This window comes from Ochotona princeps, chromosome 2, assembly GCF_030435755.1.
Source record: "Ochotona princeps isolate mOchPri1 chromosome 2, mOchPri1.hap1, whole genome shotgun sequence".
Lineage (NCBI taxonomy): Eukaryota > Metazoa > Chordata > Mammalia > Lagomorpha > Ochotonidae > Ochotona > Ochotona princeps.
Window position 1 is genome coordinate 105109932 of NC_080833.1, and position 14633 is coordinate 105124564.

At 46.4% G+C, this 14633-nt stretch overlaps 1 protein-coding gene across 4 annotated transcripts in view; it reads left to right on the plus strand.

The window, feature by feature from the left end:
• RPRD2 (regulation of nuclear pre-mRNA domain containing 2) overlaps positions 1–11095 on the plus strand; it is a 75763-nt gene extending 64668 nt beyond the window's left edge. For 2 of the 4 annotated variants that reach the window (XM_004588855.4, XM_004588856.2), the window contains 2 exons: positions 573–773; positions 5183–11095. In XM_004588855.4, the coding sequence (XP_004588912.2) occupies positions 573–773; positions 5183–7950 (2969 nt within the window). In that variant the 3' untranslated portion in view covers positions 7951–11095. The remainder of the gene's footprint in view (positions 1–572; positions 774–5182) is intronic. The other 2 variants (XM_036494340.2, XM_036494341.2) reach the window with 1 other exon arrangement.
• Positions 11096–14633: the final 3538 nt, after the last annotated feature.

Sequence of the window (14633 nt, forward strand, 5' to 3'; positions counted from 1 at the left end):
CAGTGTCAAATGCAGCCCTAAGATGATATTTGTCTTAATTTGTTTTCCTTTGATTAAAGAAATGCTTAAAATTTTTCACTTGCTTATCATTTACATTTCTTCATAAAATGACTTCTATTTTTATCACCTTTCAAAAGAATCAAATGTTTGTTGCTCTTTATATACTTTTTTCTATGCTAAAAATCATCCTAGTGTTTGTAGTGAAAAGGAGGTTACTTATGTAATCTCAGTTTAGAGGCCACGCAAAAGCAGAAGTCACCAGTCATGTGAGTTACCCGGAGGCTGCGGAGCTTCTGATCTTCCAGGCGTCCATCAGCTTTTACTGTGCACCACAGGGCCTGAAGTACATGCACAAATAGATTAGTACTTGCTGACTTAGAGTGTTCCAAGTAGGAACAAGTATTAACATAATTTTCAGATTTTTTTTCTCTGTAAAAGCTATGATATGGATCATTTGTGAGCCACAGAAGAATTCCTGTTAAAACCTATTAAACTTCTTGAAGTGAGTGAAAAGTCGGGAATTGAAGGTTGTTTTGAATTGCGTTTTCTTGAGTTCATCTTTCTGCCACCAGGGGTCAGTCCTGCATCAAGACCTTCTCCAGCAACTCCTACCAGTCCCAGCAACCTCACCAGTGGTCTGAAAACACCTGCTCCCGCCACAACAACACCTCACAACCCTCTGGCAAACATCCTCTCCAAGGTGGAGATCACCCCAGAGAGCATACTGTCTGCTCTTTCCAAAACCCAGACACAGTCAGCCCCTACACTGCAAGGTAAACTGACGTGTGCCAGAGGGACCTGAATAATGTGAATGTTTCTGGCTTAATCCTGGATTCCGTTTCTGAGAAATTCAAAGCTGCGCAATGCATGATTAATCCATCTCTGTGTGTTTATCATCTGCGAGCTGGCAATGAATAGAATTATGTTGAAGCTAAAAGAGACTTTAAATATTATCTAGTTTAATCTCTTCCTTTTCAGGTAAGGAAACAAGCTCAGTGACCTGCTTAAAGTTGCACATCTTCCTGTTTGATAAAGAGCCAGACTGAAGCCGGTGTTTCACCTCCACAGGGACACTCATCCACTGGGGCTGCATTGGTCCCAGCTTTTAGAACAGATTGATAAGTTTTTTGCACTTTAATGTTAACTGAACCTAAACACAGAAAGAAAGATTAATCTGTTGCCAAAAAGGAAAGAAAAAAAATTCTGAATACTTGTTTTCTGTGTCCTGCTTTTGTTGTTGTTGTTGAGGCTTCTATTTCATGCTACACATTTTTTGTTTTCAATATGTCATCTGCAATCTGAATCACATTTGAACCTCTGTTCACCTTCTTAGATTTTGTTTTGTGCCTGCAATTGCTTCCTTTTGTTTTTTATAAAGATCAGCTGGTCTCTGCTGGTATCCTGGAGATAACACCACGGTGTTTTTGAAGCACCTCAGTATACTTTCGCAGTGAGTTACAATGCCAGAAGAGCAGCTTCTGTGTAATGATTTGCTCTGTAATAGTTGCCTGGTCTCGAGACATTGGCAGTGACTGAAGATACTTGCTTTTGATTGTCACAGCTAAAGTGTGGTTGCCTCCATCTGGTGGGTGGAGGCCAGGAGTATGTGGCTACATCTCCTATAACAACAACAAAGCATGACACATTCCACCATGTTGTTAGTGCTGGGGTTAAGAAGCCCTGCTCTGTGTAAATAGAGCCATACAGACACTTGTTAATTTTCTGTCTTCCTAAACTGTTCTGTTTGAACAAACATCGTAAACTCTGTCTTAAAACAGAAGTTTTGGGATGGACATTGCGGCAAAGCAGATTAAGGTGTGACTGGGGACACCCATGTTCCATTATTGGAGTTTCTGAGACTGGATCCCACATCTACTTCCAATTCAACTTACTACCAAAAATGTACCTGGCAGGCAACAGGCAGTGGCCCACATACATGGGTTCTTGCCAGCCATGACAGAGATCTGGGTGAAGTTTCAGGGTTCTGCCTGACCCAGACCTGGCTATTGTGGGCATTTAAGCAGTGAACCAGCAAACTGAATCAGTCAATCTCACTTACTGTGCTTTTCCTTTCCAATAAATAAGTTTTACAATATGTATATGGAAAACTAGCTACTAATAGTAAAGTAAATAAGTCCATGTTGCTCTATCAGTTGGCAGTAACAATAAAAAGTTGGTGCTGGTGGGAGCAGCACTGTGGCACAGTGTGTTAAGCTGCTGCTCATGACACTGGCTTCCTATGTTGAAGCATCAGTTCAAATCTCAGCTGCTCTGCTTCAATCCAACTCCCTGCTAATGGCCTGGGAAAGCAGCAGAAGATGGCCCAAGTACTTGGCCTCCTGCCACATACATGGGAAAAGTGGACAGAGTTCGAGCTCCAGTTTCAGCTGGCTCCTGTCATCAGCCCTAGCCATTATGGCCATTGGTGGAGTGAACCAGAAATGCAAGGTTGCTTTCTCTCTCTCTGTCTCCCCTCCTTTCAAATAAAATCTTTAAAAAAAAAAAAAGTTTGACACAGTAAAGATGCCACTGAGGACATCAGCATCCCATTTTTGAGTGCCTGGGTTCAAATCCCAGCTCCGCTTCTGACTCCAGTGCCATGCTAACGCACACTTGAGGAAGTGGCAGATAACAGCCATGTGAGAGACTTCAAGTTCCAGGCTTATGGCTTTGACCTGGCCCAGCTTCATCTTTTGAGGGCATTCAGGGGGTAAACCTACAGACAAGAAATATTTTCTTGCTCTTCTCTCTTTGCCTTTCAGATAAATAAATTTTGTTTTAATTGATGATAATGCTGTCATGATAAATGTAACTACATACACTAAAGAGACAATTCATCTGAGAAATTGACATTGTTTATAATCTCTCCCTTTTAATCCCTTCCTATCACCAACTTACAGTTATAGTACAAATCTCAAACTTGGGGCTACCATTGTGGCACAATGAGGCAGGCCACTGCATATGGCACTGGCACCCCATACCAGAGCAATGTTTCAAGTCATATTTGTTCTGTTTCCAGTCCAGCTTTCTGGTAATGTGCATGGAAAAACAGCAGAATATGGCCCCAAGTCCTTGGGCCCCTGTCACGCTTGTAGGAGACCCAGATGTAGTTCCTGTCTCCTGGCTTCTACCTGGCCCAGTCCTGGCCCCTGTGGGCATTTGGAGACTGACCACATGAATGAAAGATCTCTCCATCACCCCGCCTATCAAATAAATCTTGAAGAAAAAAATTCTCCAACTCAATTTTTAGATGTTCCTATATAAGTTCTTATATACAGTGCTGTATCTTAAAAAGAAGCTTTTCTTTTCATCACAATGCTACAACAGTTCATGTGGACTATATCATCATGCAAAATTTAAACAAAACTAGGTGTTCCAGCAAAATGAGAAGTGTGAACCCTAGAAAACAACGTGTGTAGACATACAACAGGAAGGTTAATTTCCTCATGGAAAGTGGAATTCTTGTTGTGTGCAGCAACTTGAATAGATGCTTCCTCAGAGCACTATCATTGGGAATTTTTCTGATTGTATCATTCACAGCATAGAGAAGGACTTGTTGATATTGAAGAAAAGTACTGTATAGTGGTGAAAGGCAACTTTACCTGCTACCAAATTATATCTACTTTAGCAAGATGATCTTTTGGAGGGTATATCTTACAATATCGAGGGGGATCAAATGATAGGGTTATGGCATGTTAGGTGCTTGAGGACTGCTGTTTCGGTGACCTCAAACTTGTTAGAAGACAAGAAATTTGAGGGAACTTTACGAGATAATTTCTTTTAATTTTAGGATAATAATATTTCCGTTGTTGGGAAATTAGATACTGAGTTATTGGGTAACAGGGAAAAGTATGTGAGATTATTTAGGATTAGGTGGCTTTAAAATGTTACAAGGATAGAATGACTGAAATTCTTTGAATGTTAACTCTTTAAACAATTATGGTTAAAATTGAGAATGTAAAGACACATTACTTGAACTATATGCTATTTTTTTTCACTGTGTCATTACTAAGGAATAGTATGAGTTCCTGCAATGACTAAAAGCTACAAATTTAAGTGAAGTGTATATTTAAGGTTTTCATTGATAACCACAAATGGGTGTATTTCCAGAAGATGATTGAATTCTTAGTGTTCTGTTTTCTCTTTGTAAACTATCATTCTGACACATTGTCTACAGGAGCGTTTTAATGAAATTCAGTTCTTGTCTCCACAATTTTTTTTCCGCAGTGCTTCTGAAAAGACTGCCTACCAATGAATAGGCTGAATCCCATTACTGTCAGTGGGACCAATTAGTAATCCTTACATTTTCCAAGCTGTAAAATGAGAATTGTGTGGTGGGGCTGGTGTTGTGAAACAGTGGATTAAGCTGCCACTTGCAGTGAGGGCATCCTATATCAGAGTGATGGGTAGAGTCCCAGCTCACTTCCAGTCCAGCTTCCTGCTAATGTCCTGGCAAGACAGTGGAAGATGGCTCAAGTATTGGGACCTCTGCCTCCAAAATGGAAGCTCAAGATGGAATGACTGGGTCCTGGCTTCAGCCTGGCTCAGAACTGGCTGGCTGTTGTGGCCATTTGGGGAGGAACCAGTGGATGAAGGGCGTGTGTGTGTGTGTGTGTGTGTGTGTGTGTGTGTGTGTGTGTGGTGTTGTGTGTAGAATATTATTCCCTGTTGAAATTAAGTTCTGAGATCTGCACTTGCTGCCTCTTCAGAATAACAGTGTACAGCTGAATAGAAGAAATTGTAGAGATGGAAAAGGCAAGGCAGAATACTTATTTGCATTTAGGGAAACATTTCCCTAAATCAAGCATTAAGAAAAACTGGCTGGGAGCATTGTTTTGAGAATAATTTTGCTGCCTTTCTTTTCCTGCTTTGCCTGCTGAAACTATAAATGATTCTGACATCGAAATCTCCTCCTTCCTGTTGCCTTTTATTGTGCTCTGTCAGGTTGCCTGGTGGCCCACACTGGACGCATTCCAGTAATTTGTTCTCTTTATATTGATAAACAGAGCCAGTGTTTTCTGTGACATTTAGCCCTGGATTGTTTGGTCTGTATTCCCTGTGGGCTGATATTTTAATCTCTGGTTCCCACCAGAATGAATGAGGACATCCCGTTAGCCTGTGTTGTTTTTACCATGTGGCAGGCAATTGTTCTCTTTAACCCCACTAATCTTTGTTTCTCCAGGGTTGTCATCTCTGCTGCAGAGTGTTACTGGGAACCCAGCTCCAGCCAGTGAAGCCATGGCCCAGAGCACTTCAGCCTCCCCTGCCAGCACCACAGTCTCAACTGTAAAGGGAAGAAATCTGCCCTCCAGTACTCAGCCGTTTATCTCCAAAAGCTTCAGCTATTCTCCTAATTCATCCACCTCTGAAGTCTCCTCCACTTCAGCCAGCAAGGCCTCAATTGGGCAAAGCCCCGGGCTCCCAAGCCCCACTTTCAAATTACCATCCAGCTCCCTGGGGTTCACAGGTACCCACAGTACCAGCACTGCCGCCCCACCTACTGAAGTTGCCATGTGCCAGTCCTCAGAGGTCTCCAAGCCCAAGCTGGAGTCAGAATCCACCTCCCCAAGCCTGGAAATGAAGATCCACAATTTCTTAAAAGGTAACCCTGGTTTCAGTGGCTTAAACTTAAACATCCCAATCCTGAGCAGTTTGGGGTCCAGTGCTGCATCAGAGAGCCATCCCTCGGACTTCCAGCGTGGCCCTACCAGTACGTCGATCGACAACATTGATGGGACCCCCGTGCGGGATGAACGGAGTGGGACGCCCACCCAGGATGAGATGATGGACAAGCCCACATCCAGCAGTGTGGACACCATGTCCCTGCTTTCTAAGATCATTAGCCCGGGCTCCTCAACACCCAGCAGTACCAGGTCACCACCCGCTGGGAGAGATGAAAGCTACCCCCGAGAGCTCACCAATTCTGTGTCTACATACCGGCCCTTTGGCCTAGGCAGTGAATCTCCCTATAAACAGACTTCTGATGGAATGGAGAGACCAACGTCCCTGATGGACTCTTCACAAGAGAAGTTCTATCCAGATACTTCTTTCCAAGAAGATGAAGATTACCGTGATTTTGATTATTCGGGGCCTCCCCCCTCTGCCATGATGAACCTAGAGAAGAAGCCAGCCAAGTCTATCCTCAAGTCCAGCAAGCTTCCCGATGCCACTGAGTACCAGCCAATCCTGTCCAGCTACAGCCACAGGGCCCAAGAATTTGGGGTGAAGTCCACCCTCCCTCCAGCTGTAAGGGCCCTCCTGGACTCCAGTGAGAACTGTGACCGACTCTCATCTTCCCCTGGGCTATTTGGTGCCTTCAACATAAGGGGGAATGAACCCGGGTCTGATCGGTCACCATCACCGAGTAAGAGCGAGCCGTTTTTCACCCCTGACTCCAACCACAATAGTTTGTCTCAGTCTACCACAGGGCATCTCAGTTTGCCACAGAAGCAGTACCCAGACTCTCCACACCCAGTCCCACAGCACTCCCTTTTCTCTCCACAGAACACCCTTGCTGCTCCCACAGGCCACCCTCCCACCTCAGCCATTGAGAAAGTTCTGGCCGCCACCATTTCCACCACGTCAACAATTGAGTTTAAGAATATGCTTAAAAACGCCTCGCGCAAGCCCTCAGATGAGAAGCCTTTTGGCCAGACCCCCAGCAAGGGCACTCCAAGCGATAGTGTTGCTCTCTCCAACCTTGCACAGCCCAGCTTGAGCGCCACTGACCCCCAGCATCAAGAGGAGCACTACCGCATCGAGACACGCGTCTCCTCCTCCTGCCTAGACTTGCCTGATAGCACGGAAGAAAAGGGGGCCCCTATAGAGACCCTAGGGTACCATAATGCTTCCAATAGGCGGATGTCAGGGGAGCCGATCCAGACTGTAGAGTCCATCCGTGTTCCTGGGAAGGGAAACCGAGGACATGGGCGCGAGGCTGCAAGGGTGGGTTGGTTTGATCTGAGCACATCAGGCAGCGCTTTTGACAATGGCCCCTCAAGTGCCTCTGAGCTGGCATCCCTCGGGGGTGGGGGCAGCGGCGGCCTTGCTGGCTTTAAAGCAGCACCATACAAGGAACGGGCACCTCAGTTTCAGGAGAGTGTCGGCAGCTTTCGTTCCAACAGTTTCAACTCAACATTTGAGCATCATCTGCCCCCGTCCCCCTTGGATCACGGGACGCCCTTCCAGAGAGATCCAGTGGGGCCGACATCTGCCCCGTCCGCCCCTCCTAAGGATCATGGCGGTATCTTCTCTCGAGATGCACCCACTCATCTACCCTCTGTGGATCTTTCGAACCCCTTCGCCAAGGAGGCAGCCCTGGGCCACGCTGCCCCGCCCCCTCCTCCTGCTGAGCACAGTGGAGTTCCTTTCCCAGCCCCGCCCCCTGCTCCTCCTTCCGGGGAACTTAGCAGTGGGGGGAGTGGTGTCCCCTTTTCTTCTCCACCCCCTCCCCCGCCCCCAGTCGACCACTCTGGGGTTGTGCCCTTCCCAGCCCCACCGCTAGCAGAACATGGAGTGGCAGGGGCTGTGGCAGTGTTTCCCAAGGACCATAGTGCCCTCCTTCAAGGGGCTCTGGCTGAGCATTTCGGGGTACTCCCAGGACCCAGGGACCATGGGGGCCCCACCCAGCGGGACCTGAATGGCCCTGGCCTTAGTCGTGTGCGCGAGAGCCTGAGCCTACCCTCCCACTCTCTGGAGCACCTGGGCCCCGCCCATGGAGGAGGAGGCGGGGGGAGCAGCAGCGGCAGTGGCCCCCCCCTGGGTCCCTCACACAGAGACACCATCGGCCGGAGTGGCATGATTTTACGGAGTCCCCGGCCGGACTTTCGGCCTAGGGAACCTTTCCTCAGCAGAGACCCGTTCCACAGTTTAAAAAGACCCCGGCCACCTTTTGCTAGGGGCCCTCCGTTCTTTGCACCAAAACGCCCATTCTTCCCTCCCAGGTACTGATGGAAACCAAGGGAAAGGCATTTTGAACAGTCTAGAGAGCATTGGGTGTAGGAATTCGGTTTAATGCTGGTTTTGTTTTTCCTCGATTTGTTTTGTTTTTGTTTTTTATTATGGCAAAGGGCCTCCCTTCTAAATTAACAAGTTACATATCCTTACATTTCACTTTGCCATCCGGTCCTCCTTCCCACTGCACTTACCTTCCTTCCCCAAGTTGTTTGTATTTAGAAGGGGAAAAAAATCACAACACAAAGCCACTTTATTTGGCTGGGGGCTTGGGGAGTGGGGAGGCAAATGATCTTTCTTTGATCCCGTCTACCGAAGAGTTTATTACGTTTGAAATAAAACTTCCATCAGTACAGATGACAACATGTGCAATGTTGGGATATTATTTTGGGCTTGACTCACCAAGCAGCCTACGAAGGATTCCTGGCCCCTTCTCTCGATCCCACTCAGTAACTGTTGTGACCAGCTTGGCTCTGTGCCCTGGGTGGTCCAAGCCTTGCTGACGGCCAAGAAGTTGCAAGTAAGGAAGAGGGGAGACCTGGAGCCTGTCAAGTTCATTTCTTTTTTTGTTTTTGAAGGCATGTTACCCTTCTGAAAATCTTAATTTTTCCTGTTGAATCAGCTACTTACTCTTAAAGTACTGTCTGATACAAAGCTTTGTCTGTCCTAGTAGAAGTTTTTCTCTTAAGTCTTGAAATGAGAGAGGCTAGGTATCATTTTCAAGGTTAAAACAAAGAGTGACCACAGCGTATCAAGTTATGGAAAGAACCATTAATCACATCATGTAATGTGACTTGCCTGTCCTTTGTAAATGAGAGAATAGAAAACATTCTGAGGTAGTTGTACCTGGGTTGTCCCGCCCTCTAGCTTCCTGCATTTTCACTCTCAGTTTTCACTCTTACTTTAGCAAAATGGGAAGTCACTGCAGTTGACAGTTGATTGAAAGGTGCGACTGTGAGCCATCCCTACAGATTTTCATGTAAGAAGTTGAGATAGTTTTACCATTCTGCCTCCCTGTTGTGTTCATCATTAGAGGTGTTCCGCCAAAGTTAACAGTGACAAGAAGGCATTGGTCTGTGTCTCCAGTTTCCCCTTTGCTCAGACCTGTGTTCACCCTTGTTGCTGGGGTTTCCCAGGAGATTGTCCCCATCAGATGTAGCCTGGAGGCTGCTGGGCAGCTGGAGGCCGTGCTGCAGGCGCTGCAGCCCCATCCTGGAAAGCACTTCTCTGCCCTTGGTCATTTTGCACCAGTGAATATGCACTTGCCTTCTCGCAGTACATGAAGGCTTGTGTTTCCCCAGCTAGTTTTGGGGAAGAATGCAGTCACTGTGCTTGCATTGCTTGTTTCTAGGGAGGTTAAAAAACCAGCACTGCTCTGCTGACCCCTGTGTGGGTACTGGTGTTTTACTCCGTGGTTCACGCAGAGCATCTGCAGCTGAAGGGAAGAGAGCAGTAGGTTTCTGAGGGAACAACAGGAGTTTCATATATCTTCCTCCCAAGTTAATGTGGAGCTAACTGGAAGAGGGGTAAGAGTGGCACAGTGTTCATCCCTCAGAATATGCAAGTTGGGAGAGGATGGACAGTAATTGCCAGGTGATTCTACAAACTTGCCTTTCACAGAAAGCAGCTTAAAATAGGTGTGCAGCGCAGCTTGCGAGCTATTGTGTGATTTGTCCGTGGTGCCTCTTGGGGCTCAGTGCGTGTTCCAAGGTTAGGACACTGCAGGTCTCCCAGTGCACGTGTGTGATGTTTATTTGGTGCTCTTGAGCCTCTGCCCCATAACTCTCCCTGCAGAAGTGCTTGATACTATGACCTTGTGTGGGGGACAGGAGACATAGTGTAGCAGAGCAAAGGAAGTATAGTCCTGTTGAATCCTAAGACATTAGTTTAGGGAAAACACAAGACGAGAGTGGGGGTGGGCTGGAGATTCCATTTGGCTTTCAGAACTGAAATAGAATTTTCTTGTTATGATTTTTGCAAAAATGAAGTGTGTTGTTTTTCATCCTGGATAAAAGAATGTGAATTTCTGCTGCTGCTGTTTAAGTTAAAAATAGTGTTTACTCAGAAAGGCTCTCTGACTGCTTGGTTTTATCAGAAAACGGGCTGTGAAGGAGGAGGCTTCCTGAATGTGAGGGCAGGGTGATTACCCTCACAACGTGATGGCTAGCACACGGAAGGAATACTGTTGGACACTTGCCGAAAGGTGGACCTAGGGGGTCGATTTTATTTTCTGAGGTGTTCAGTGTGTTTCAGGGTGGAAGTGAGGATCTGTGTGAAGCTGTCCATTTTAAGGAGATCTCTCCACAGCATTCAAGACAACAATGTATATATGTGCTATAGTGAAGCAACAACAACAAAAAGGACAGTTCTGGTATTCATAATATGAAAGGGGTTTTATTCTTTCTGTGTCTGTGATTTAAAGCTACCGTGACCATGCTTTTGTACTTCAAACCGAGTTAAAAATAATAATAAACAAGCTATTTTTTAAAGAAAGCATAGCATAGTGTGTGTTGGCAAGGCATGATTCATGTGAAAGCAGAAGACGAGTTGTTAAACGGAGGGCCTCAGCGCGCAACGGTGCCAGGACTACGGCAGCTGAGTGAGGCAGGGCAGGACCAAGGGCCCTTGGGGGTTTTCCAAGAGCTCCTTCTCCTGGTGGCTGAGATGAGTGCTTCCACCTGCGTCCCTCTGCCCCCACAAGCTTCAGGGGTCAGTAGTATTTGGTCTGAGCCCAGGGAGGGTGAGGTGAGAAGTAGGACTTTGGTCCTTTCTGATACCAGGAATACAGTGTGTGACATACATGGTACAGAAAACCTGTCTTGATAATGTGAATATGCTACACTTCTTCATTGCAAGAGATTCACTATCAGTCCTCCAGTTACCGGTTCCTGCAGAATTAAGCTGAAGCTGATATATTGTTTTGAAGCCGCTGTAAATTACTGCTTCTCCCCCCTCCCATTTTTTCCTTTTTTTTTTTTTTAAATGAGGGGGGGGTGCCTGTTAAGATTAAAGTCAGCTCTGTTGGATTGATATTCTCACGTGTTCAGTGTGGAAAGCAAAACAAGGCCATGCTTGAGAGGCAACGACAAATCCTTTTGAAAATGTGTATTAACATCATTTAATAAAATAACCGAGTTGTAAAGGTTTGACATTTTTCTTTGAGATGGGCTTTGACCAAGGGCCCCCAGCTGTGCCGGTGAGTGCACAGAGGAGGGAACCTGTCCAGAAGCTGACCCTGCTGCTCTCTGGAACAGGACCAGGCTCAAAGAAGCCGAGTTTGCTCCAGCGAAGACCCAGCGCGACTGTCAAGGTGACGGCCGCTACGTTCCGCCTGCAGAAGGAAGACCCTGGCTGCTTCTCTGAAGAGGGTGTTCCCCTTTGGTCTGAAGGGTATGTGAGAAGAGGGGCATGCTGAGTGTCCCAGCACATGTGGGGCACACTCAGGACACAGGCCTCTTGTCTCGTCCCTCCTTCGTGACCACTTGCACTTTACTTGCTTCCAGCCATTCCTCTTCTTTCATCTCATCCCCAATATGTTGTTTTCCGGTTTAAATAAAATATGGTTGTCTTTGTCGTGTGGTTGACTTTCCCCTCTCATGTTGACTTTGTCCACCTGTGTGCCCTTTGACTTCAGCACTTAATGTTGCTGAAGGCAACCTAAGCTTCTGAGATCTTCGTGGACTTGTGGGTTTCTGTTTGTGCCTTTGTAATTCAGTTTTGGAAAGAGATGCAGGGTGGGGTGAGATCAAAATATTCAGGGAGTGGTTGCTGATGAAATGGGATGTACTGCATAGATAGTCATTTGTGTGTGTCTTCAAAAAGTTTCACAATTGTGAGCCAGGAAACATTTCTTTTAAAAAGCATAGAATTGGAGAGAAGGTGTGGTAGGGAATCCTACTGGCCTGCTTGTTCCCGCGCCTACCCTTCTTAGCATAGGTTGGCAATCGGTCATGCAGAAACCACACTTAGTCCTTGTCTCCCATCCCATGCTTTGTCAGAACCTAATGAGGTTTAGTAAGTGGAATGTTGGCTCTAGGGTGCAGCACGCTAGTCACTTATCTGCACCAGGCCTGGGTTACTGGCAGGGTAGAGGCTGTGAATAGCACCCTTGATTGCAAAAGGCTAAATCTGTGTGTCATTGCAGAAATAGCAGCCCAGGCTCCCAGCCAGTGGGATGGGGGTATCACCAGCTTGGTTGTCCTCTTGGACTTGGTCTGCCTGACTCCTGTCTGCATTCAAGGAGGCAATAACTCTGTGGCCCCTCCAGCGGCCCTCCCTGGGCATGTTACTGAAAAGGCATAACTTCACAGCTGGTTGCTTTTATCTGAGCCAAGTGTATACAGCAGGGATGAGTTGGCCCCTCATGTCTGTAGACATAGTAACACAAACACCATCCGCGTGAGTTTTGGAGTATTAGGGCGTTTCTCATACTTGTTTATGAGTAACTGGACAAGTCTGGTCAGTTGCTGAGTAGTAACTCATCAAGGCCATGGCCGCGCAGAAAAGGCTTGGAGTGGGACACCATTATGGCTCTTAACATCCTGGTATCCCCTTCTCTGAGTGGGAGTCAAGAGAAGCACAGACACTTGGAGAGGAGCAAATGCAATGCCAAACAATACCCGGGCTCTAGGGGACATGAAGGAGAAACCTGTTTAATTAAAGTTGGAGGACAAGGGTTAGGAAGGCTGATACCACTTTAGGAAGTGGTCATTGCAGTTACCTTATGGGTCCACCTACTCAGTTTTGAGTTCTTTGTTCTCACCTAGGCGAGGGTCAAGAGTTTAGCCATGTGGGTGGAAGGGCTGATGAGTCCTACAGCTACAAGCATGAAGAGGCTACAGTTTTGTGTTTGACTCAAGAGGGTGTTGGCTGAACTGGTCCACCCTGGACCTGTTTGGGTTCATAGCAAGCTAGGTGTTCCGGTGAATTTACTTACTTCATTATGCCTGTTGTATCCTTTTATTTCTAAGGATTATTACTGTCCTTTGCCACATTATGGAAAAGCAACAAAGCCTGAAACCCCTATCTATCAGGCTGTTTTGGTTGGACCAGACAGGAAAAAAAAAAAAAAAAACAGGCACAGGATCTGCTTCAATCTGCTTGCCCTCCCTACCTTCCCCTGCTTAGGAGCCTTTTATACCCTCCCGACAACATTTAGGCTAGCTGAAGTCAGTAGATGTCTTGAAAGGATTAGTTTGAAATCTTGGTTATCAAGACGTCAGCCTTACCTGTCTGCTTCCTTCTGTAGATGTAGCCACCTTTGATTTTGAGAGTACTTGGCTCTTTTTTTACCTTAGCATTCAACCTAAATGGATAAAATCCTTGCACTGGCTCCTGCATTGAAGAGATTTCCTTATTTCCTCCCTGGTCTTCCAACAGTCATGATTGAAAGTAGGGGTCGGAGTGTCTTGCTGCTTTTCTGCAGGCTCAGAAGACGACTTGAGAAAGGCAACTCACCGTGGATTTTTTTGTGAGCCCAGGTTTTGTTCTCAAAGCCAAGGTTTCTTGCAGTCCCCTGTGCCCCCAGCCCTCAGCTGGTTTGGCTGGATTTTCTTTAGCATGGTGACACAAGCTAAACGCTCAGTTCCATCCTAGGTCTCCCACTTGTATCGCTAAGATAAAACAATTCTTTCAGGAGTACCCACTATGCCTTTTTAACCACTTAGCTACAAAATCCTTAATGAAGTTTATCTTATTCAATTCTTTATTACCTCAAGTATCTCCTACCACTGGTACAGGGAAATAGAAAATCCTACTTCTAAGTAAGGTAGGCTTCAAGGTATGCTGCTGATCCTGTTGACAAGTGGGACATGTTCTTGACCTTTCATTGGGGAGTATTACACATAATTTAAAGCTATTTTTAAAATACCTTCTCAGCCAAGGCTTTTGACTTCTGTAATGAAGGTGGAATAAAGTTTAGGCTTTCCTGGAATTTGACCAAGTGTCTAGAATACACTTTACTGAGGATTCCCGTTTACGTCTGCTTCTGTGGACACTGTAGAGCCTTTCCTTCCTGGTGCTGCTTCCCTAACTTCAGGCTGGTAGAAGCTGGAAGAAGCCTCCTTTTGGCTTTCTCCTGGAGGCAGCACTTGACCACCGTGGAAAAGATGCGGGAGCAGCGCTGGGGAGCATACCTTGTGCCTGGGCCAGCCCCGGAGGCAGCTCCACGTAATACCAACAGGTCAGGCTTTGCCTTCTCTAGGGTTTGTGTCTACGTCAGCCCAGGAATAGCTACTGCTTTACAGGAATCTGGGAATGACACAGAAGGTGTGGCACATAGTAGGGGTACACTGGTATTCTGGCAGGTGTAGAATGGTGAGGGAGAGCAGCAAGATTTTAAGGATGTTTCCCAGGCAGATTAACGGGCTAAAATAATTCCCTCAGGCAGAAGCATAGGCAGGTCACCATTAGAAGAACCAGTTAATTACCCAATATGCCCTAGCTAGTCCATCCTTGCCTGTTTGCTAGCTACAAGTGGTGGGATGGAGTCACTCTTGACATTCCTTCCTCCTCCAACTGTAACACAGGCTCCAGGTGACATTGGTGAATGGCATCTCTCAGGCATCCCTGTTCAGTGGAGTGCACGTTCTAAGCAGTCCATGTCTGAGAGATGAGTGTAGGGACCTGCTGTCTCAAGATAGCTTGTTTATTCCACCATCTGGGTACTATGCCAACAAAAG